Source organism: Trachypithecus francoisi, unplaced genomic scaffold (genome assembly GCF_009764315.1).
Source record: "Trachypithecus francoisi isolate TF-2019V2 unplaced genomic scaffold, Tfra_2.0 Contig00586, whole genome shotgun sequence".
Classification (NCBI taxonomy): Eukaryota; Metazoa; Chordata; class Mammalia; order Primates; family Cercopithecidae; genus Trachypithecus; species Trachypithecus francoisi.
Window position 1 is genome coordinate 6,805,027 of NW_022680749.1, and position 24,327 is coordinate 6,829,353.

At 38.9% G+C, this 24,327-nt stretch overlaps 1 protein-coding gene and 1 non-coding gene across 2 annotated transcripts in view; both read left to right on the forward strand.

Annotated features, from left to right (window-relative positions):
* The first annotated feature begins 4,290 nt into the window (after positions 1-4,290).
* Positions 4,291-24,327, forward strand: part of LIPK (lipase family member K) — a 31,121-nt gene continuing 11,084 nt past the window's right edge. The window contains exons 1-7 of the mRNA XM_033215750.1: positions 4,291-4,403; positions 6,551-6,668; positions 10,399-10,597; positions 11,590-11,699; positions 12,933-13,069; positions 19,971-20,117; positions 22,313-22,384. Of these exons, the coding sequence (XP_033071641.1) occupies positions 4,299-4,403; positions 6,551-6,668; positions 10,399-10,597; positions 11,590-11,699; positions 12,933-13,069; positions 19,971-20,117; positions 22,313-22,384 (888 nt within the window). The 5' untranslated portion in view covers positions 4,291-4,298. The remainder of the gene's footprint in view (positions 4,404-6,550; positions 6,669-10,398; positions 10,598-11,589; positions 11,700-12,932; positions 13,070-19,970; positions 20,118-22,312; positions 22,385-24,327) is intronic.
* LOC117086633 lies at positions 14,278-14,384 on the forward strand. The gene has a single exon (XR_004438493.1). It is a non-coding gene; the product is annotated as a U6 spliceosomal RNA (small nuclear RNA).

The following is a 24,327-nucleotide window of genomic DNA, read 5'->3' on the forward strand; positions in this document are numbered from 1 at the left end:
AGAGGATCAGAAAAAATAACCATTTGGTACTAGGCTTTGGATCTGGGTGATGAAATAATCTGTGCAAAAACCTCCATGACACAAGTTTATGTATATAACAAACCTGCACGTCTATCCCTGAATCCAAAATAAAAGTTTAAAAAAAGACTGCAGAAAAGTAGGTTAAATAAAGTTAAATAGAGTCTTGATTGCAGGACTATAGCGAAACTTAATTATAAACTAAGGCTCTCCAAATAAGTGATGTTTATTGTTTATAGCATTTATATAAGTCTATCCACATACATGTGCATGTATGTGTGTGTGTAGTCTGAATATCCAAGCAAGTTTTATGCACACACACACACACACACACAGTCTATGAGTCTCCAAGGAAGTCATATATATAATATGTACACACACATATATAGTTTAACATATATTTACCCATGGTCTCTTTATACAGATAGCATTTTATGGGAGTCATGTTTTGTAAGACAGCAATGTGAAAAGTGGATTTAGAGTGATAAATCAATATAATCTATTATAGATTATATTTATAATAAAATATACAATAAATATAATCTATTGTGATTTAATCTGAGTACTTGCAACCAAGGGTCTCACCTTTACAAACTGAGAAGCCCCTGGAATTTATCATGTCTGCTTTTTTCTTAGTCTAAAATCCTTATATACATTAGCATATCCTTAGTCTAATATCATTATATTTCTTAGTCTAAAATCCTTATATGCATTAGCATATCCTTAGTCTAATATCCTTATATTTCTTAGTCTAATATCCTTATATTTCTTAGTCTAATATCTTTATATTTCTTAGTCTAGTATGCTAATGCATATAAGGATATGTGAACCAGGATATAAGGATATATGATATTATATAGAATGTAAGGATATATGAACCAGCAGAATGTCGATGTGGGACACATGAGAAGGTAATATTCATCAGGGAGCTGTCACAGAAACAGGTCAAATAAATTAAAAAACTCAGAGTATTATTAAGAGAGGTTCCTGAATCAAGCACCCTTACCCAACAATTATAGTTACTACTATAAGGCTTGGATAGGCAAAGCAGGTAAGAACACCCCTCATAAGAGGTGCTGGAAGACAGTCTGTTTAGATTGGACTTGACACTCCTTCCTAAATGGAACACGTAGAGACTCCTCTTGCTGGGGTGTGTCATCCTTCTATATCTAGATCCATATAACGCAGGGCAGTGAAACAAAGGCAGCTGATGGGCTGTATGTCATGGTTACAAAAGGCAATCTGTCATGGCTAGTATATCCTTGTGCCATCCCTTGGGGTTGGATCCCAGCTCTTTCTATAAGGAGCACATTGTGCTAGCTCATAGCCCTCTTCCCCTGCAACATTAGGACACCCACAGGTTTAGCCATTTCGGAAGAGAGCTGGATCTGCTCCAGCACAAGGGCCCCAGATTTATTTACTGGTGATTGTGATTCAGAGCCTCAAAATGCCAACCACTCAGCAGAAATGAGAGCATGTAAACTGTCAAAGCCTTGAGAGAGAAGACCAAATTTTACACATTTCGCTACTACTTTGCCATAAAATATAATCCCGAGGTAAGGAACTGATCAACATTCAAAGCTTACTCTCAGTGAGGAATGATGAAGTGGAATAAAATCAAACCAGTGAAGCAGTATTAATATAAAATAGTGAGTCAATTTGGCTAGTCATTAAGATTAAATAACATGGCCAGGCGCGGTGGCTCACTCCTGTAATCCCAGCGCTTTGGGAAGCCGAGGCGGGTGTATCACCAGGAGTAAGGAGTGCGAGACCAGCCTGACTAAAATGGTGAAACCCCGTCTCAACCAAAAATACAAAAAATTAGGTGTGGCGGCTCGCGCCTGTAACCCCAGCTATTCCGGAGACTGGGGCAGGAGAATCCCTTGAACCCAGGAGGCGGATGTTGCAGTGAGTCAAGGTCGCGCCATTATACTCCAGTCTGGGCAACAAGAGTGAAACTCAGTCTCAGGGGAAAAAAAAAAAAAAAAATTAAATAACGTATTCATTTACTCCTTCATCCATCCATTTTATTGGCATTTATAAAAACCTCCATGCTAGGTCTCAGAGAAACAGAAATGAAAATGAGAAAGTTTCTCTTTTGAAAGAATCCAACCAGTCTGGCTGTTTTTTAAACTTTAGAATGTGTATGAACCACTCGTAATGATGGTTTAAAATGCAGATTCCTGGGCCACTCACCCCACAATAGATTCTTCTTCAGCTGGGCAGTGGTGAGGTCTAAGAGTTTTCAGTGTGAGGTCTAAGAATCTTTAGTGTTTTTCATGGTGATTATGATGCCTGTGGTCTATGGGCCATACTTAGACACACAGAAGCCGGAGGGCCCCCATAAAACCAGCCTGAATGGATTGAGTGGTTAAGAGCATAGTCTTCGTGTGCATTTCCGAGAGTCAGGCACCCTGAGTTCAGATTCTGTCTCCATGACCATCTGTTTGATGTTGGGCAAATTACTTGACTTCTGTAAGACCCAGTTTTATTTTAAATAAAATGGGGACAATATTTCCCATCCTTTTCTTTCTTCTTTCTTTCTCTTTCTTTCTTTCTTTCTTTTCTTTCTTTCTTTCTCTTTCTTTCTTTCTCTCTCTTTCTCTCTTTCTTTCTCAGTCTCTCTCTTTTCTTCTTTCTTTTCTTTTCTTTCTCTCTTTCTCTTTCTCTCTTCCTTTCTTTCTGACAGGGTTTCACTCTGTCACCCAGGCTGGCATGCAGTGGTGGTGCTATCACAGCTCAGTGGAGCCTCAACCTCCTGGGCCCAGGTGATCCTCTTACCTCAGCCCCATGAGTAGCTGGGACTACAGGTGCATGTCACCATGCCTGGCTAATTTTTTGTATTTTTTTTAGAAACAGGGTTTTCCATATTGCCCAGGCTGGTCTCATACTCCTGGACTGAAGTGATCATACTGCCTCAGCCTTCCAAAGTGCTGGGATTACAGGCATGAGCCACCATGCCCAGTCCAATATTTCCTATTGTTTAGAATTATTTTGAGAATAAAATGAAATAATGTATGTCTGGCACATTATTTGGTACAGAATAGGTGCTCAATACATAGTTGTAATAGCAATAATTATTGCTTCTGAAGGTGATATTATTATTGCTGCCATAGAGTTGCACCAGAATTAAGCTATATTAATCTGTATTAATTTAGATGTCAATATATTATATTACTATACAGTAACAAAACAGAGTAGCAGGGAGGATGTATTTTCTAAAATAATTTGAAGATCTGCATTTTATAAGTAACTGTAAAAGGAAGCCCTCCTGAATAATGTTCCCCTTGGTTGTTTTTGCAAAGTTGTTTTTTGCTTTAAATTTAAGTAGTTTCAAAGACAAATAAGAAATACTCATAATCTTTTTCTCTCTACAATGTTCACAATTTTTTAAAAAGTTTAAATAATAATGTCTGTCTTATGATAAAGTAATATTGGATATAGAAAATTTAGAAAGTGTGAAAAACACTTTAAAAACGAGAAAATAATCATCTAACTATAATTAAAATTTGATGTTTAGGCTTTTTTTTTCTATTATGGTTCGTGTCATCATTGAATTCAAAATATATGCACAATTTGAATTCTGTTTTTCCATATGTATTATGTAGCAGGAATTTTCACATATCACACATAAGCATAATATTAATGACTGAATAATTCCATTTTTCTCACCCATAATTTAGGTCACCAGTCTCTTACTTTGGGAAATTTTACTGTCTTAATATATACAATAAGAAATGATTTTATACTGTTTATATATACATCATTTTTCTTTTAGATAGATTCCTGAAAACAAAATTACTGAGTGAAGGTTATGAATACTTTTAGATTTATAAGACATGTTAACAAATTTTTTTCATAAAGGTTTTGCCAATGACTAACTCCACCATCAGAAAAAAGTACCAATCTATCTAATAACTACAGATACTAAACGTGCTTTGATTAACTTATTGGCCATTATATTTCTTTTCTACAAATTATCTATTCCCCCTTTTGTCCAGTTATCTACTGGAAACTTGATTGTTTTCTCTGTTCCTTTCCATTCATTCCCTCCTTTCTTCTTTCCTTCCATCTTTTCTTTTCTTACTAAAAAGTCATTTTAGATTTTTCACGGAATGAATGTTGTATAATTCAGTATTCTACTGGTTAAAGCACAGCCTAGAAGTATGTTTCTGCTCTCTCTCACAGCAGTGTTATAAAAAGATTACACCAAATTTCACTTCATAGAATTTATCTTTGATGACAAATATATTACATTTCCTTTCCCAGGCAGATCCCAAATGTGGCAGCTTTTAGTAGCAGCATGCTGGATGCTTCCTCTTGGATCTATGTATGCTTGTGATAAGAAAGGAAACAACGCAAACCCTGAAGCTAATATGAATATTGTAAGTCATTTATTAAGAAAAAATGCTAAAATGAGGAATTATTCATATTTCAGCATTTGAAATACAACTGGGGTGCCTTCTCAGTTTTCAACAATTCCTCCAGTGATTAAATCTGTGTTTCCTCTCCTGTTTCTTTATATGGCTAACTAATCTAAGAATTAAAAGATCTGACCCAAGTTGGGGCAGTAATATTCCATCTCCTAGTTTGAACTACCATCCAGTGGTGGCTTCCTAAAGAGAAGGTTCATGACTTAATATGGATGATCTCTATAGAGTATCTTTGAGTTTTCCCTGAGGTTTTTCATAGAGAAGTTTCTTTGATTTTGTGAACTATTCCAATGCACGTTTTTGGTTTAATAAGCCAGTGTTAGTTTCTTTTGTTTATTACCAAAGTGTTTTAACATTCAGGAATTCATATCAGAAGTGGAATGGAATAGTGTTAGGCAAAGAAAAAAAGGCCAAATGACAAATATCTACTACAGAATTCATTCTGATAATATACTCCATTTTCCTATATAAACAGCGCACAATTGCTTTCCTGTACCATACCCAAGTTGTATTAGAACCATAAAAATAATGAAACTGCCAAAGTTTTTTTTCATTAGTATCTCTTCTTGTTTCTCTCTCCAAAGTATCCAGCAAGTACTATTGATCTCCTACCACACTGTTGAACTCACATAATTTTTCTCTCTCTAGTATAAGTGATTTTTAGCTTTTAATCCTTCTATAATGATAATAAGAACAACCATCTATAAAGCACTTACGTTAGGCATTGTTCTACACATATTACATATAATCCTCACAATGTCACAGTCTGTCTCCAGAGCCTGGGCTCTTCCCTGCTGCTCTATGTAGCCCATAATTTATACATGCATCTCTGTTTCTGACTTGGGAAAATGCATAATCCTTTGATAAAGGCATAAGCTTTGGAGTTAAACTTACTTTAGCATTAATCTTATTTTTATCTCTTCCTAGTATATAATCTTGAACAAATTGTTAATCTACCTGAATGTCAGTTTTCTCAACTGTAAATGGTACAATTCTATCTCAAAGGCCTCTTATAAAGTTAATGAGACAAGGAATGTAAACCTCTATGCAGAAGATAACTAATAATCACTACTTCTCCTCTTCTTTGTGTATCTGTGGGTGGGATATCTTCTCTGACCCCTCTAGGCTCACTCTTTGTTCTTTAACACCTTTCTCTCTGCCAAGAGGCTGAACTGTAAGGACAGGTCAACAAGCAACCTTGTCTTTTGGTTTTCAGTTCAATTCAGCCAATGGACATTGTGAGCAGAAGATGGAAAGAAATAGGCCAGTAAGGTTTGATTTTTTATTGCCCTGGCTTCCTCCCTGTGAAGTCAACTTAGACAAGCTGTCTTCCTTAATTTGGTTATCTCAGTTTGACTTTCTCCTTTCGGCTTCCGGTAACTGCTTCCTCCCCTCTTCTTTTAAGTCTGTTTGGTAATAGTTCACTTGTTATTAGCCACAGGGTACTCCACAATTCCCTGTGGTTTCCCTCATTAGATGACCATATAGCTTTTCATCAGAACAAACTAGGGTGCTTTAATAATACCAGGCCCACAGGCAAAACCAGAAAGTGCCCTGAGCAAACAACAATGTAAGGTCACCCCACCCAGACTTACCTATGCCTCTTTATGTAACTCCTAGAAATCCCGTTTAAATTATACTCATAGGAATATTACATGCTCTCAGAGCACACAGAGTGATAAGCAGTAGGTGCAATTTAAAGTACTACATTGTGGCCAGGCATGGAGGCTCACACCTATAATCCTAGCACTTTGGGAGGCCAAGGCAGGGGAATGAATGCCTTGAACTTAGGAGTTCAAGACCAGCCTGGGCAACATGGTGAAATCCCATCTCTACAAAAACATACAAAAAATTTAGCTGGGCATTGGGGCAGGTGCCTGTACTTCCAGGTACTTGGAAGACTGAGGTGGGAGTATCACTTGAGCCCAGGAGGTGAAGGCTGCAGTAAGCCAAGATCATGCCACTGCACTCCAGCCTGGGGAACAGAGTGGGACCTGTCTCAAACAAACAAACAAACAAACAAAGTACTATATTGTAATGCATGTGTAAAAATTAAGAGATTATAAAATGAAGGTATATATTTCCTTTCCTCTTTTTAGAGCCAGATTATTTCTTACTGGGGTTATCCTTATGAAGAGTATGATGTTACAACAAAAGATGGTTATATCCTTGGAATTTATAGGATTCCAGATGGAAGAGGATGCCCAGGGAGTACAGGTATTATTTATTTTATTATGAAAGGAAAAATACTTAAAGTAGAGGTACTTAAATGTCCTGGGAGAAGCCAAACAGTTTCTGTTCTGAAATCCTTAGCTGTCCTTTCCATTAGAGGAGAAAAATCATCACCCTCCACCTCTCTGTTTAATTAGTGTAACTTTGAAGTTTTAAGTCACTTTTATATACACTGTTTATTTGGTCACTCCTTTTCTTCATGACTTTGTCTTCCTACCAAGCAAACACCAAAATACATCGTGTTCTTACCCTAGTGATACCACTGTCCCGTTTTGAAAATCAAAAACCTAGGGGTTATTCTTGATACCACCTTCTCCCTCACCTTCTACTTGCAACCTAACATTGCCATCTATCAATTTTGCCTTCTAAATTTCTCACTAGTCTGAAAACTTTCAGCTTCAATAATTATTCAAACCCAGGTTTGGATATAATGTCTTCAACTACTATGATGCCTTCTCACTGGTATTAAACTATTTGTAGTCAGTTCTGGACCCAAGTCTGTGTGATTTCATGGTTTAAAGTAAATATTACCCTATTAGCTCCCACCTAGCAACAGCTTCTCAGCTTGTCAAATCTCCATCTAGTTGAGCCTACCTGCCTTCATTCCAGCCTCCACCATGTCCATCAGGGTGACCTAGAAGTCCGCCTTCAGCAGCTGTTGGTACAGGAGCATACCCAGTGCTTGCATCAGTTCCTCGCGCTTCTTTCAGGTGGGCAGCAGCTTTGTGAGTGGCCTGGGCACCAGTATGGGTCTGGGTGAGGTCTATGCTGGGGCTGGTGGTATGGGAGGCATCACAGTTATCACTGTGACCCGGAGTCTGCTGAGTTCCCTAAAGCTGGTGGTGGATCCCAACATCCATGCTGTGAACACCCAGGAGAAGAAGCAGATCAAGACCCTGAACAACTTTGCCTCCTTCATTGACAAAGTGTGGTTCCTGGAGCAGTAGATCAAGATGCTGGAGACCATGTGGAGCCTGCAGCAGCAGAAGACAGCTGGGAGCAACGTGGACAACATGGAGAGCTGCATCAACCACCTTCTGTGGCAGCTGGACACATGGGACCAGAAGCTGAAGCTGGACGTGGAGCTTGGCAACATGCAAGGACTGGTGGAGGGCTTCAAAAGTACCAGGATGAGATCAACAAGCATACAGAGATGGAGAATGAATTTTCCTCATCAAGAAGGATGTAGATAAAGCTTACATGAACAACGCAGACCAAGTAGTCTCACCTAGAAGGGCTGCCCCAGGAGAACAGAAGATCCGTGAGCTGCAGTCCCAGATCTCGGTCACATCTGTGGGCCTGTCCATGGACAATAGCTGAGTCCTGGACATGGACGGCATCATCTCGGGGTCTCCGCCCAGTACCAGGAGATCGCCAGCCGCAGCTGGGCCAAGTCTGACAGCATGCACCACCAGATCAAGTATGAGGAACTGCAGGCCCTGGCTGGGAAGGCTGAGAATGAGCTGTATCGCAGGAAGAGGATCTTTCAGATGAACCGAAACATCAGCCAATTCCAGGATGAGACTGAAGTCCTCAAAGGCCAGAGAATGCGGAGCAGCGTGGGGAGTTTGCCCTTAAGGACTCAACACTTAGCCTGCAGAGCTGGAGGCCGCTCTGCAGCGGATCAAACAGGACGGGGCACCGTAGCTTCACCGGAACCTGGAGCTGATGAATGTCAAGCGGGCCTTGGGCATCGAGAACGCCACCTACAGGAAGCTGCTGGAGGGCAACGAGAGCCTGCTGGAGTCTGGGACGCAGAGCAGGTGTATCCATAGGAGTACCAGCAGCGGCTACCCAGGTGGACTGGGCGCGGCCTCACAAGCTCTGGCCTTAGCTATGGCCTGGACTCCTTTCAGTCCAGCTTTGGCTCTGGCGGGGGCTCAGGCTCTTTCAGCCGCACCAGCTCCTGCAGGGCCATAGTTGTGAAGAAGACTGAGACCTGTAATGGGAAGCTGGTATCTGAGTCCTCTGATGTCCTGCCCAAGTGAATGTCCACAGCAGCACTTCTCAGCTTACCCTTCCTGTGGCTGCCCCACATCCTGCTGGGGAGGCAGCTGTGCAGGGGAGCATGGGCAACTGGTGACCCACCTGATGCTCAGCCCTAGCTCTCAGCCTAGAGGGATAGTTTACTGCCTAGAGTACACCACTTGCCCTTGCCTCCAATTAAAAAATCAATTCTATTTTTTTGTTGTTTTTTTTTTCTAAAATAGAGCCTCAGGTATCCTCAGGAATCTCTGCAAAAAAGACCCTATTCATTCCTATCAGTTCTGTGCTTAAACTTCATTAAAGGGTCAATTCTAGCTCCCTACAATGCAGGTGGCTATCCATAGGCGGAAAAAAGTGAGCACTTCATTCTCCAGAAACTATTTGCTTTTGTTTTCTTCTCTCTCTTCTTAGTTCATTTTATACTTTGGCAGGTCGAATAACAAAACTTCTCAATATCAGAAAGACTACTTATTTAAAGAAAAACTAGATTTTTAAAAAGAGTGGAAGATATAATGGTGTTGCTGGCTTTACAGAGCCAATCATTTCCCAAAATAACTCCATAATTACAAATAACTTCGTAAATACTCGAGAGAACTTTTAAGTCTCTCCAAGCTTTTCTCTTGTCATTTCTATCACATAGTTGCCAAAATGCATGAGACAAAAACCTGTACAATGAGAAACTGTCTCTCTAATCTGAGATCCCTGGATCTGTCTCAGACTCAGATCACAGAGGCCTGATGATACTTAACTATTTAATGGTACTTAACTTTGGCAAAGTCAGTAACACCTCTTCTTTCCCTCTATTCCAAAAGGTGGAAAAATGGACATAGACTCTTAGTTCCTTGGTCCCAGTGGCTGAAGGCTCTCTGAGAGTACAACTTACTCTCAGGAAGCCACTCTAGCTCCAAAAGTGACCTGAGGTAGGGTCCTGAGATACCAACACAGCATCACAAACCATTTATAAAGCAGAGGAAAAACCTATTCACTTCTTTCCTCTCTTCTCTCTTTTTCAACACTTTCTCACTTCCTTCTTTTTCCTTTCTCTTTCTTAGTTAAAATGTCCCTATTTGACATTGGGAATAGGATTTTTGTATCATATTAACAATTTTAAACTATAAAGTTCTACTTATATCCTTGTTTTTTGCTTTCTAACAATTCAAATGCAATGCAGCAGTGCCTATAAAACTTACCATAGTGCTTGACATTCAGTCAACAAATGACATTTTAATTACTTTTTATTATTTTGAAAAAAAATTAAATTTTTAATCAGATGAGTCTTAAAAATATAATGCTATTAATATAAATAACAGTAATAGAGCTAATATTTACTGTGGCAGATGGCCTTTTATAGGTTTAAGTTCTCACTGAATTCTTATAAATACATTAGGAGATAGCATTCGTTATTATTTCCCATTATACAGATAGGTTAACTGAGGCACAAAGGAGTTCATGCATATCAGAAGGGATTTTGAACTAGGGCAATCTAACTTCCACACATAAATAATACAATACATTATATATAACCCTTTACAAATGAGAAAATAAGACAGAGAGAACTTAAATAACTTACCCAAGTAAGTAGCTCAGAAGGGACTAGATCCCAGATTTGCCTGGCATCAAACTGTACCTCTTACCCTTTCTTCTATACTACAGAAATTCAGGAATGAGATTTTTCTTGTAGACACTGAGGAAGTTCAGACATGAAATTCCTGTTGCCCGTGTTTTGCAGCTCCAAAGCCTGCTGTGTATTTGCAGCACGGCTTAATTGCATCTGCCAGTAACTGGATTTGCAACCTGCCCAACAACAGCCTGGCTTTCCTTCTGGCAGATAGTGGCTATGATGTGTGGTTGGGGAACAGCCGAGGAAACACTTGGTCCAGAAAACACCTTAAATTGTCGCCCGAATCACCAGAATACTGGGCCTTCAGGTAAGGAGAAACCTATTAACGAATACAGTGTGTACTTTGCTCATGTATATGTATGAACACCTAGTGATTTTTGCCCTTTTTCTGTCCAAATGCACCCAGTGGAATCTACAAGAAGGAAACAAACCTTTCTTTCTCTACCCAGACTTTCTTCACAGGCTCTAAAGAACTGTCATTATTATTGCATGACTGTCTTAGAATTCCTGCCTCCTTCCTGGTATCTGTGTGTGGGTAAGTGTGTATATGTATGTTCTGGGGGAAGTAAGAAGAGAGCCTGATTACAGAATGGCTAAGCAACAGCGTTGCCAGCAGCAGTGCCAGGGGTTGCTGTCTGCTTCAGAAGCTATGCCTACCTGGTTACAGGAGCAAACCCAGGCACTGGCATAGGAGCTAAGAACCATGCCTTGGAGGTCATGAAAACCCTGTGTTCCTTGGCTTCATTGCCAGCCTTCTTTCTGGAAAGCACTGGCATTTCCTAATTCTATACCATAATCCATTGCACCCTTGCAAATGACTAGAAAATTTCCTAGGTAAGTATTTATTAAACTATACACAGGATCAGAAGTAACTGAGGTCATTGTTAAATATGCGGATTACTGGGTTTCTTCCCAGGAAATTCTGATTCAGTCAGTTGGCTGAGGTCTGCAAATCTGTTTGCTTTATTATTCTTTTAGATAAGCATTCCAGGTAATTGCTCTTTTCAGAGGAGCTTGGTAAATCTGTTATAGAATTAAGTGAATGTGACTAGCCTTGCAAGAAAAGCATGAGTAGGCCTTGACAAATCAAATTTTTCTGATTTCAGTTTCTTAAAAATGTTGACTTGAAATCAAGGTGTTGCACCCTTTATAGTTGCATAGATGCCTAATATCATATTTTGACACTACTCTTATATTTTAACAAAATCAAAGTATTTATGTTTTCACTGAATGTGTTTAAATGTTCTAGGCCTAACAATGAGATGACTTTTCTAATTTGTTATTCTTTCTTTTTGATAGTTTGGATGAGATGGCTAAATATGACCTTCCAGCCACAATCAGTTTTATCATAGAGAAAACAGGACAGAAGCGACTCTACTACGTGGGTCACTCACAAGGCACCACCATAGGTGTGTTTGGGGCAGATGTGATCAGAGAATGTCAGGGGCTCTTCTTACATATTCATGGAAGGGGGTCAGTATTTCTTCTGTCTGTGCAATCTCTAGCTTGGGGGCTTGACTTGGGAAACCATTTCCTCTGGCTAATTTCTGAAGAGTAAATAAAATAAGAATGACAATAGGGAATTTTCCCTCAATACTAAATTTGGAGGTTGAGAGATAAGCCTGAAAGAGGGAGAATTATTCATATATTCGTTTGTGCGACCGACAAACATTTGTCAGACACTGTTATATGCTGAGGAAGCAGAGATAAATATGGTATTCATTCTTTCCTTGAAGATCTCACAGTCTAGTGAGGGACACTAGAAAGAAAGCAGAGATTACAAAACTCAGCGATTGTATGCTACAATCAGTATGACTTGTAGTTGCCAGGGAGGCATTGGAGTAGGCCAGATGTGGGTAGGGCTATGTTGGCAGTGTTATGAGGCCCATTTGTCCCCTTACTGTTCTCACTTTGGCTAGAGGCCTTAACACTACCAACAGGATTTCCATCAGTCTGTTTTCTATATCTTAATTATAATCAGGATTCTGGTGTAAAGCAGGTTTGTACATACTTGTACTGTATCACACATCTTACATACATTCTCTCATCGGAAACTGCAAACATCTGAAACCACTATCATCCATGCTCCATAAATGGTTGAACTGAGGAATCTGTTCTAATGGTGATATTCCCAAGTAACATCTTACATTTCATATATTTAATAAAGATTACAGACACAAAGGTTATAAAGGGTCAAATGCATATAACTTACATACATTTGACTTTTATAAAAATCATCCTATAAGGATTTTACCATTCACACTTACAGACTGAGAAAACCGAGACTCACACAGAGGAGTAAATAGGAAGTAGGAAATAGGAAGTAAATAGGAAGCCAAATTTACAGCCCAGTTTTGTCTGATACCAGGACTATCGTCAAGCTGGAATGGGCTTTGGAGTTTACCTAGACATGCCCCACAGTAGATATTTGAACCCTCTCTCCTTGCACTCCCCAGGGACAGGAAACACTTTATTCTGAATTAGCCAATTCCACCCTTGAGAAATTGAGAAATTCTTCTCTACAAATGGTAATAATTCTATGTTGTTTTTTGTTTTGTTTTTAATATGGCTACATTTACTACAACTTACAATGAACAAATAATTATGTGAAAACTATGAACTAGTGTCTTCTTCCATTTCAGCTTTTATAGCATTTTCTACAAACCCAGAACTGGCTAAAAGGATTAAGATCTTTTTTGCACTGGCTCCAGTTGTCACACTGAAATACACCCGAAGTCCTATGAAAAAACTAACATCTCTTTCCAGGCAAGTAGTCAAGGTATGTGACTTCCCAAGTTTTAATCTGAAATAACTAATAGTAGCTTTATTTCCACTGATTTCAACAGAAAACCAATGACATTTTACAAACTTCTGAGAAAATAATAGGTATTCAAGATAATCCATGTAAGTTCACTGATGATGTACGCAATCTTATTAGCAGAGTTCAGGGAACTCCCCCTGTTGCTAATCTACCCTACTTTCTTCAACTATGTCTAGAAACGTGTCTCCTGTATCATTCCTCAACCACAGATAGAGAGAGCTTATTTGATTGATTGGTTTGTTGAATTTAGCGGATTAAATTTTTTTGGTGATCCCCAATTTTTTAGGGACAGTAGCGGTTGAGTTCACAGCATGGAATCAGATGATGTGGGTTTGAATCTCATTTGTATGATTTGCGAGCTGAGTAAATCTGGTCAAGACCTTAAGTGCTCTTCATCTGTAATGTGGGGATAATAAAACTTCTCACTCATAGGGCTACCATGAGGACAATGTGAATTAATACAGCATATTCTTTAAAACAATGTCTTGCATACTGTAAACCTTTAATAAATGTTAACAATTGTTTTGGCTATCATTAGTTTTATGGAACGTACCCTCCTCCATCACTAAATGCCCAACCTTGTTGCATTTCCTGACACTTTACAGGCTGTCATTCTGACAATTCCGAAAACCCAGGCAAAACTCTGGGCCCCCTGATCTCCTCTAGTTGACAGCTAACTAATCTGATCGTTTATCTAGTCCAGGTGAATTGCATTGCATGGGTTGGTGTGTTTTCTTCTTGTATTTTAACATGGGCTTCTCCCATGGTAATAACTCCCATGGTGGTGTTTGTACAGTTCAGTGATTTCAATGAAAGCAGATGAAAGTGAAACAATTCTGATAGAAGCCCAAAGATTTACAGAAGATTCCTGTTGAGAGCTAAGCAAATTAGTCTATGGTGATTGAAGTGCCTATCTATACATCCCAGAAAGACAGGTAACAGAAAAACCACCTGAAAATAACAAAACATGATTACATTGCCTGTTGGTACCTGGGCCTCTTACACCATTGAGACTTCACTCTGGCCTGCTCCTGCTATTAAGTAAACAATGTCAGACTGTTTGCTAAATTATTTCAGTATTCCCACACAATTAAGAGATATTTTAGGACAGTGGGATCTTTCCATTCCTCTTCATTTGCACAGCTGTCTTCAAACTTCTGCATTCCGTGCTCGCTTCGGCAGCACATATACTAAAATTGGAACGATACAGAGAAGATTAGCATGGCCCCTGCGCAAGGATGACACGCAAATTCGTGAAGCGTTCCATATTTTTAAAGGACAAAGCTGGAGGCGTCACGCTACCTGACTTCAAACTATACTACAAGGCTACAGTAACCAAAACAGCATGGTACTGGTACCACAACAGAGATATAGACCAATGGAACAGAACAGAGTCCTCAGAAATAATACCACACATCTACAGCCATCTGATCTTTGACAAACCTGAGAGAAACAAGAAATGGGGAAAGGATTCCCTATTTAATAAATGGTGCTGGGAAAATTGGCTAGCCATAAGTAGAAAGCTGAAACTGGATCCTTTCCTTACCCCTTATACGAAAATTAATTCAAGATGGATCAGAGACTTAAATGTCAGACCTAATACCATAAAAACCCTAGAAGAAAATCTAGGTAGTACCATTCAGGACATAGGCATGGGCAAGGTCTTCATGTCTAAAACACCAAAAGCAACGGCAGCAAAAGCAAAAATTGACACATGGGATCTAATTAAACTAAAGAGCTTTTGCACAGCAAAAGAAACTACCATCAGAGTGAACAGGCAACCTACAGAATGGGAGAAAATTTTTGCAACCTACTCATCTGACAAAGGGCTAATATCTAGAATCTACAAAGAACTCAAACAAATATACAAGAAAAAACAAACAACCCCATCAAAAAGTGGGCAAAGGATATGAACAGACATTTCTCAAAAGAAGACATCCATACAGCCAACAGACACATGAAAAAATGCTCATCATCACTCGCCATCAGAGAAATGCAAATCAAAACCACAATGAGATACCATCTCACACCAGTTAGAATGGCAATCATTAAGAAGTCAGGAAACAACAGGTGTTGGAGAGGATGTGGAGAAATAGGAACACTTTTACACTGTTGGTGGGATTGTAAACTAGTTCAACCATTATGGAAAACAGTATGGCGATTCCTCAAGGATCTAGAACTAGATGTACCATATGACCCAGCCATCCCACTACTGGGTATATACCCAAAGGATTATAAATTACTCTACTACAAAGACACATGCACACGTATGTTTATTGCGGCACTATTCACAATAGCAAAGACTTGGAATCAACCCAAATGTCCATCTGTGACAGACTGGATTAAGAAAATGTGGCACATATACACCATGGAATACTATGCAGCCATAAAAAAGGATGAGTTTGCGTCCTTTGTAGGGACATGGATGCAGCTGGAATCCATCATTCTTAGCAAACTATCACAAGAAGAGAAAACCAAACACCGCATGTTCTCACTCATAGGTGGGAACTGAACAATGAGATCACTTGGACTCGGGAAGGGGAACATCACACACTGGGGCCTATCATGGGGAGGGGGGAGGAGGGAGGGATTGCATTGGGGAGTTATACATGATATAAACGTCATGCACATGTACCCTAGAACTTAAAGTATAATAATAAAAAAAAAAAAAACACTTAAAAAAAAAAAAAAAAAAAAAAACAAACTTCTGCATTCCCTGACGTGTGTAGGATGTGGTATACAAGTTAATTCAGCCAAAAGATATCTAGGAGCTCCTATTTCAAGGCCCTGGCATTAGGAAACAGCTATGTCTACAAGGAAACTTTTCAGCTCATTGGTATAAGTAAAAACTAGGGTGTATGTGAGAGTAGAATGGGATTCAATTAAGGAGGTATTAGGAAACAATGGAAGGAAGCAGTGTCATGTCTAGGAGTTTAGACTTTGTTCTGTTAACGATGAGAGGCCATTGAAGAATATTAAATAGAAAAGTGGCTTGATCAAATTTGTAATTGTAGAAAGATTGCCCTTTCTAAATTATTATTTTATTTATTTATTATTATACTTTAAGTTCTAGGGTACATGTGCACAACGTGCAGGTTTGTTACATATGTATACATGTGCCATGTTGGTGTGCTGCACCCATTAACTCATCATTTACATTAGATATGTCTCCTAATGCTATCCCTCCACGCTCCCCAAACCCCACAACAGGCCCCGGTGTGTGATGTTCCCCTTCCTCTGTCCAAGTGTTCTCATTGTTCAATTCCCACCTATGAGTGAGAACATGCGGTGTTTGGTTTTCTGTAGGGACATGGATGCAGCTGGAAAACGTCATTCTCAGCTCTTTCTAAATTATAACTCCAATAGAGTAACTATAGTACCAACAGAAGAACTGCCACATATGACCTACTAATTCCTAGTAGAAATTCCAGTATTATAATGATAGAGCAAAAACTTTGCTAGGTAAACTCAGAGAAAAGCAAAAATACTTCTAGCTGTTGGAATCACAACAGACTTTTTGGATAAGATGGCATTTTAGTTTGCACTTAAGGATAACATTTCAATATAGAGTGTGGCATAGAAAGGCTTTCCAAAACAAGAGGGAAACATGAGAAACACTGAAATGGTGAAGCTCAGGCCATGGAAAACCACACATAACTCACTTTACTGGAGTTTTATATTAGTATTAGTAAAGGAGAGTATGAGAAATCATGTTGGAAATGTAGAGGCAGATTATAAAGGGATTTGAGTGCCAAATTAATGAGTTTGGAATGTATTCTATAGGTAATTGGGGAGCATGGAAATACTTGCACAGAGGAATGACATGCGTAATGCCCCTTTTTAGAAAGTTTCCCCTGGGAACCAAACGTAAGCAGATGGGGGTAAAGGACATCAAGAAGAGTGAAAGATTAAGAGAATAATGATGGAGTTATTGTTAACACATCAGTTGATAGATACTGGGGATTGGAACAAGAGCTGTGCAACAAAAAATAATCTATAAGATATGACAATGAAATGATAGACAACGTTTAGGTATGTTTTTGACTTTTTGAGGAAGGGGCTTTCTTTCTCCTCTCCTCTCCCATCAGCCAGATGCTCACAGGCATACTTGGTGAAAGGGTTCCTTTTTTATGGGAGCTTCTGGACTGAGACAACCTTTTTTCTCTCTCTGATTAGCACTTCCTTTTTCATTGATGCTGCCAGTATTTTCAATTGCTCCATTTCTATTACATTCAACTCAATTCATGAGAGTTGAATTGAACTGAATATAGAGGATAAAGATTTAAGTCAGACAAAACTGGGTTCACATTCTGCCTCCGCCTCCTGCCAGTTGTAACCTTGGACAAGTTATTTAACCATGCTAAGCCTCAATTTTCACATTGATAGAATGAGTAGAGTTTGTCAAGTTGAGAAACTCATTCATCCATTTCCCCTTTCTCACATCCCATTTTGCCCCTGGACATTTATGCCTTTGTGTTCTTGTCATTCTACTTTCTTTCTGACTTACAGATTGCTTTGATCCTTTGCTTTTGATACGTCTCTACAACATTAAAGATTGTTAGTACTGTCTCCATTTCTTAAAAGAAGAACTTGAGGCTCAGAGAGGCTAAGCAGCCTGTCCCAAGTCACCCAGCTAATGGATGGCAGAGCCAGAATTTGAACCCAGATGTGACCAGGCAACCCAACCAATGGTCTTTTTTATATGTGGTGGTTTTTCTGCTTTTTCAATGCCAACCTGAAGAAGCTAGTGAACAAGGGTGACCCGCTGAGTGGGCTGTTGAGGGCTGAATCCAGCCTGTGTTCTGCTTAGCAAGCCATGTGCCCTGGCATGGGGCCATGCTGCCATAAAGAGAGGTGCCTTTTCTAATTCTCACACATACCAAAAGAGCTACTAGAAGGAGACTGGCTCCCTGCTGTTATGTGACAAACATGCCTCCTCCAGAGCCAACTTGGAATTACATCTACAAGTTGGCATGTTTGCTACTCTGTACATGGGTGCTCTCCTACTGGTTGGCCTCATTAATATCCTCTCTTTTAGGTTAGGGTAAAGGAGAAATTATTCACCTTTGGGTAAATGCATAGTAATTTTGCTGAGTCACGGGATATTGAGGTAGAGTGGAGTCAGAGAATGTCCTGCTAATTTACTCCGTATTTGGGAAAGCCAACTCCAGGTTTCAGAACAGAGAACCAAGAATCCATTACGGTAGATGTCACCTGTTTCTTAACACTACATTTTCATTGTTGATTACTTTTATGAACTGGCTATTTTCTTTCACATGGATTTGTTTTGCCAAGCATGGATGACTAAGTTATTGATAAATAAAAATAAATTTGTTTACTGGTTAAAGTCAGATCCTGCCTTTTACTTCATTTATTCATTTGACAATCTATTTAAATTGTCACACTTGAAAACATGAAGTAAATGTCAACATTATTTTAAAAGATATGCTCATTTTATGGGTGTATGCTGCTACTATTATTAAATTATTATGGGGACATTTACACAGGAAGAATTACAATTTGGCAAGTTGAATTAATTATCTAGGGTATTATCTAAGTGTCCTAGTGATTGTGATAAAATGAAGAAGAGTCTGGAATCAATTAGATAATATGTATAAAGCTTATAATTACTTTACAGACCTAAAGAGTTGAGAAGTGTGGTTTGAACCAGTTTAACATATTGTTGTCCTTCCTTTCCCTTCCCTTTTTCTTCTTCCTCCTCTTCTTCTTCCTCCTCCATCTTCTCTCCCTCTCCCTCCTTCCCTTCCTCTTTCCCTGCCTCTATCCCTCTCCTCCTCTCTTGGGCATGAAGCAGAGTATGAAATCTTGGTACTTCATATATTCCATTAATATTCCATGGAATATCAAATATTCCATTAATATTCCATGGAATATCAAATATTCCATTAAATAAAGAATGTATCTGCCTATATAAGATAATCATTTTTAAACTCAGAATTTAATAAGCTATGATCAGTAGGAATTTACTTGATCTAGTTTTCTAGATATAGTATAAGATCTTAAAGTGAATTAGATTTTAAGTGAATAAATGCTAGTTATTACTGTTCTTTAGTTGTAATATCTGGTTAATAAAGAATTCCAGAAGAAATGTGTGTTTATTTTTACTGTAAATGGGTCTTTCCAAAGTTTTAAGAACTAAAAAATATCTTTTTAACTTTATATCTAGTTTATTATGCTAAGATTATAAAACTAGTAGCTGTGAAGCAAAGGAACTCGCTGGCAACACTGCCTGAAATTCCACTAGTAAAGATTCATTTATGTGGGTTAAGCTTTTGTCTATAGAAAGAATTCATTAAAGGATTCCGGAAGGAATGACTCAAGTCTGTATGAGTCACTAATTATGACAGTAATTAAATTACATTAATTTATACTTTAATCAAATAATATTTTCATGTGTACTAGATGCTAGGAACTGCACTAATTGTCTTTTAAACATGACCTACTAACTTTACAACAGCCCTGCTTATTAGAACATTTTTCCATTTTATAGATGAGAAAATTTATAATAATAGAAATTTAAAACTCTCCTAAGGTATAGAATGTGTTTGAATCCAGAATGAAACACATGTATGCCTCACTTCAAAGCCTTACAAATTTCCTGTGGGAACTAGTTTCTCAAGGGACATTCTAAAAAACACCCCAATTAAAGGTTTTTGGGAAAAGCCATTAAGAGGTGCATTGGAAGGTTTGCAAACCTAATAACAAGCCTCACGATTTCACTAAGGACCAACACTGAGCAGATGTCACCTAATACTGTGCAGCCCTTCTTTGAACTACCTCTTTCTCCACTTTTGATATCCACGTCTATAAGATTTGATGGTTTTAAATTATCTTGTAGGTGTTGTTTGGTGACAAAATGTTCCACCCTCATACATTGTTTGACCAATTCATTGCCACCAAAGTGTGCAGTCGGAAGCTATTCCATCGTATTTGCAGCAACTTCCTATTTACTCTGAGTGGATTTGATCCACAAAACTTAAATATGGTAAGTGTAAGTAATTGGGTCTGGGAAAACATTTGTTTTGTTGCACAGAGGTGATGAAAGTTCATTCTGGAGTATATGGCAACTGCAATTCAAGGTTTCCTTTTTGCTTTTGGAATGTAATCAGTACATTCATGGCTTCCAGTGAGGGTTGAGAGTCCACTTGCTTTCACAGGAGGATTTGAGAAGAAAGCTCTTCTGCCAACAATTCTCATCTCCTTTTACCTGAAACATCCTTCACTTAGATAAAGGCTATGGTTTTGATATTTATCTTGCTGTGCTTGAGCCTTATGTCATACTCACTGAAGTAGAATATCAGGGGATGAGTCCAGACATTTATATTTTTATTTTTACCAATTTTCCACTTTCACAGTTGATTTGGAAAGTTATTTTATGAACCACTTACTTCCTTAACCCAAAGGGATAAAAAGAGGGATGGTTCTTCAACAACAGCTACAAATTTATTGCTCAAGGGGTACCGAGAGGGATCAGTGTCAGGGTTCTTGTCAAGTAATGTCTAACTTAACTGAGATATTTTCCATGATGACCCAAGGAGTTGGGGGAGGGAGGAGGGAAAGAGAGGAGATGTGTTTGAAACCAGAGGTAGGATCAGGCTGAAGTTGGTCTCCACCTCTCTCACAGACTTCTGCCCAGAGCCTACTCTTCCAGTCAGTGGAAAGCACCGCTTAAAATTTTTGTTGCTTTCAAGAAAGATTTATAAAAGACTTTTTATGCCAAACATGTCTTAGCCACTGTCTTTCTACATTCCTCTCTCACTTTCTCAATGTACAGTGGAAACTATGCTTGCCTATCACTTAGATGCAAGGATATATATAGGTGAAAGCATATCATGTAGATAGAGCTGAGTAAAAAGACCTTGAAACAAACACAAAAGAGTGTATTTTACAAGCACCCTCTCAGCATATCCTAAAAGTTTGCTAAAGAAAGACATCACAAAATAACACCCTTGACTCTTCATTGGCTCTTGCTGTCCATATGGACACCTTTTTTCAGATCACCTTTTGTCTTTCTGCCAAAAAGCAAGGCTTACAGAATATTACAGTACCTTCAGGGACATTTGTTTCAAAGAACCATAACCAGGGGTGCAGAAATAATATTGGTGGAACTTTGGAAAAATACACATGTCCAGAATTCAACCTTTGAGATTTTGATTTGTATTCAGTACATTTGGATAGCTTAATAAGTAGGTTAAAATATTTTTAAAGCCCTAAGATGTTTCCGATGCTTACTTTGGTTGAAAATAACTCTTTTTATTTTAAAAACAGTGCAGTTGAAAATATGAGAGAATCAAGAGTTTATGTGCATGTTTTGTTTTTGTTCTTGTGTGTGTGTGTGGTTGTTTATCCATAAGATATCTAAATAAACCGACTGAATTAATTCTGCCACACAAACTTTCAGAGTCCTGTAGAATATTTACTACATTTTAAAATTCAGAAAACAAAAGGTAACATTCAGATCTATTATTAGCGCCTTAGGGTCAACAGCTCTCTTTGAATGTCCTTTGGGACTTAACATGGGGTGAAGGAGAAGATCACTGGGGTTTTTATCCTTTAATCTCCTATACCCTTGAACCTATGGGAGTTGAGTCTGGAAAAAGATTTCCTTTTGTCTTTGCCCAGTGGGATGCCCCCTGTAGGTTTGAGGACAGGACAGAGTCGGTGGAGGAAAAAGTTCTTCTAAGATGGGCTTCTTTGGTTAATATGTCTTCAGATTATATGGTACATGTTTTTTCCTTAAAGAAAGGGAAAAGAGGCTGGGCGCAGTGGCTCACGCCTGTAATCCCAGCACTTTGGGGAGGCCAAGGCAGGTGGATCACGAGGTCAGGAGATCAAGACTATCCTGGCTGACATGGTGAAACCCCGTCTCTACTAAAAATACAAAAATAAAATTAGCTGGGCGTGGTGGTGCACGCCTGTAGTCCCAGCTACTCAGGAGGTTGAGGCAGGAGAATGGAACCCAGGAGGTGGAGCCTGCAGCGAGCCAAGATCGCACCACTGCACTCCAACCTGGGCAACAGAGCGAGACTCCATCTCAAAAATAAAAATAAAAATAAAAGTAAAAAAGGAAATAAAGAAAAGGAAAAGAGGAGAAGAAGAAACTTTTTAAATTTCTCTCAAATGTTTACTTGTGGTATGATGATATGATTAGCCTCTAAATGAGAAGTAATCTCTTTGCAGAGTCGCTTGGATGTTTACTTGTCACACAATCCTGCGGGAACATCTGTTCAGAATATGCTGCACTGGGCCCAGGTACGTGCTTCTTATTCCTGCTTGATGCACACATACCTTGAGGATGCAAGACCCTCAAGGAGTGCTCTCAGAGAGCTCACTGCAGGGTTCTGCAGGCACCCGCCACTGTCACATTGATGTTTTTGGAATAAGCATCAACTCTTCATTTTTATTTACTTCATTCTCATTTCTTCTCCTTGTCCTCAGTGTCTGGGTTTTGAGCATGGTTCTCAGATATTCTGACTGAGTTCTGATCCTTAGATTATTCCAAACTGCATTTCAAGGGAAGGCTTTTATTTCCTCTTTCAGAAAGTCATCAGCTCTAATAGAACTTTATATAAAATGATGCATCTTATTCCAGAAAGAGCTGTTCATCCTCCAATCAATATATGGGGCATTTCAGAATGTGGAAACGATGCTTTATTCAGAGCAAATTGAAAGCTAGGGAAGAACTAAAATGGATTTATGGCTTATGTTTTTACCCTCAGTTAAAGTTTTATTTGTTTTATTTTATTACTCAATATACAGAAAGCTCAGAGATAAGTCTAATTCAATTGGTTTGACTTTCTGAGCGTTGTGTGTGTGTGTGTCTTTGTGTGTGCATGCACACACATGTGCGTGCACATTCCTTTGTTTATTATGTAATATTTACCTATATTCTTGGCTGTTGGCTCAGTCACAACGCCTTTTGAAAAGTGAACAAAATATAAATAATTCTATGACGGGGAGAGGGCTGGTATCTTCTTAAAGGTTTAATATATCTGAGACGCCCCCCCCCAGGAATTTGCATTTTAATATATACCCTAACAAATTTGCTCCCTGTTTTAGACAATCACTACTATAGATAGCCTGAAATACTAGGTGAAGATTTCTGAAATACTTGGAAGAGTTTGACCCCCAGGAGATAAGGCTTCAAGTTCCTCTAAGAAGAAAGATGTTCAGGATATAGGGCTTCCTACTGATGAGGAGACAGATAAGTCCTCTTATGAGCATGGCCTTCCAGGTAGTACACATTTAATTTCACAGTTATTGAGCACTTAATATATGCTCTTCTTGCTACTCATACATGTGATTTTATTCAGTCTCACTGAATTATTATGACAATTTTTTAGTAAAGGCATTGATATCCCCCCACTCTACAAATGTCATAGCATGTTATTTATTTATTTTTTGAGACAGGGTCTCAAAAAAAGCATGCAGTGGTACTATCATTTTATCCAGGCTGGAGTACAGTGGTACAATCATGGCTCACTGTAGCCTTGACAAGTGGGTTTAAGCAATCCTCCCATCTCAGCTTCCTGAGTAGCTGGCACCATAGGCATGCACCACCATGCCCGGATAACTTTTGATTCTTTGTACAAAGATGAGGTCTTGTTTTGTTGCTTAGGCTGGTCTTGGACTGTTGGACTCAAGCAGTCCTCCCACCTCAGCCTCCCAGAGTGCTGGGATGCTCATGCACTGCGTATGGCTGCCTATTCCTTATACATTTTACAATTGACTTCACTTAAGACAAACTTTTCCCCTTTGACAGAATGTCCTCTTCAGAATAGAAATAAGTGGGGATGGTGGGGGCATGGTAAATATTTGGTTATAAGTTACATAAGCAGCTAAGGCAAAAGTGATGATCATGATGATGGTAGTAATCCTGTGAAAAAAAGCTGTTTGTTGGGTATTACTAGGTGCTACATGCTTTATAGATGTTACCACAGTCTTCACAATCCTAAGAAATAGTGTTACTATCATTCTCATTTCACAAATATCTTGCTTTGAATCACAGATTCAGTAGTCTATTAAGCCTGGATACAAACAAGGTATATTAGTGTCTTTCACACTACTATAAAGAACTACCTGAGACTGGGTAATTTATGAAGACAAGAGGTTTGATAGACTCACAGCTCCACAGGTTGTACAGGAAGCATGGCTAGGAGGCCTCAGGAAACTTACTATCACCGCAGAAAGGAAGG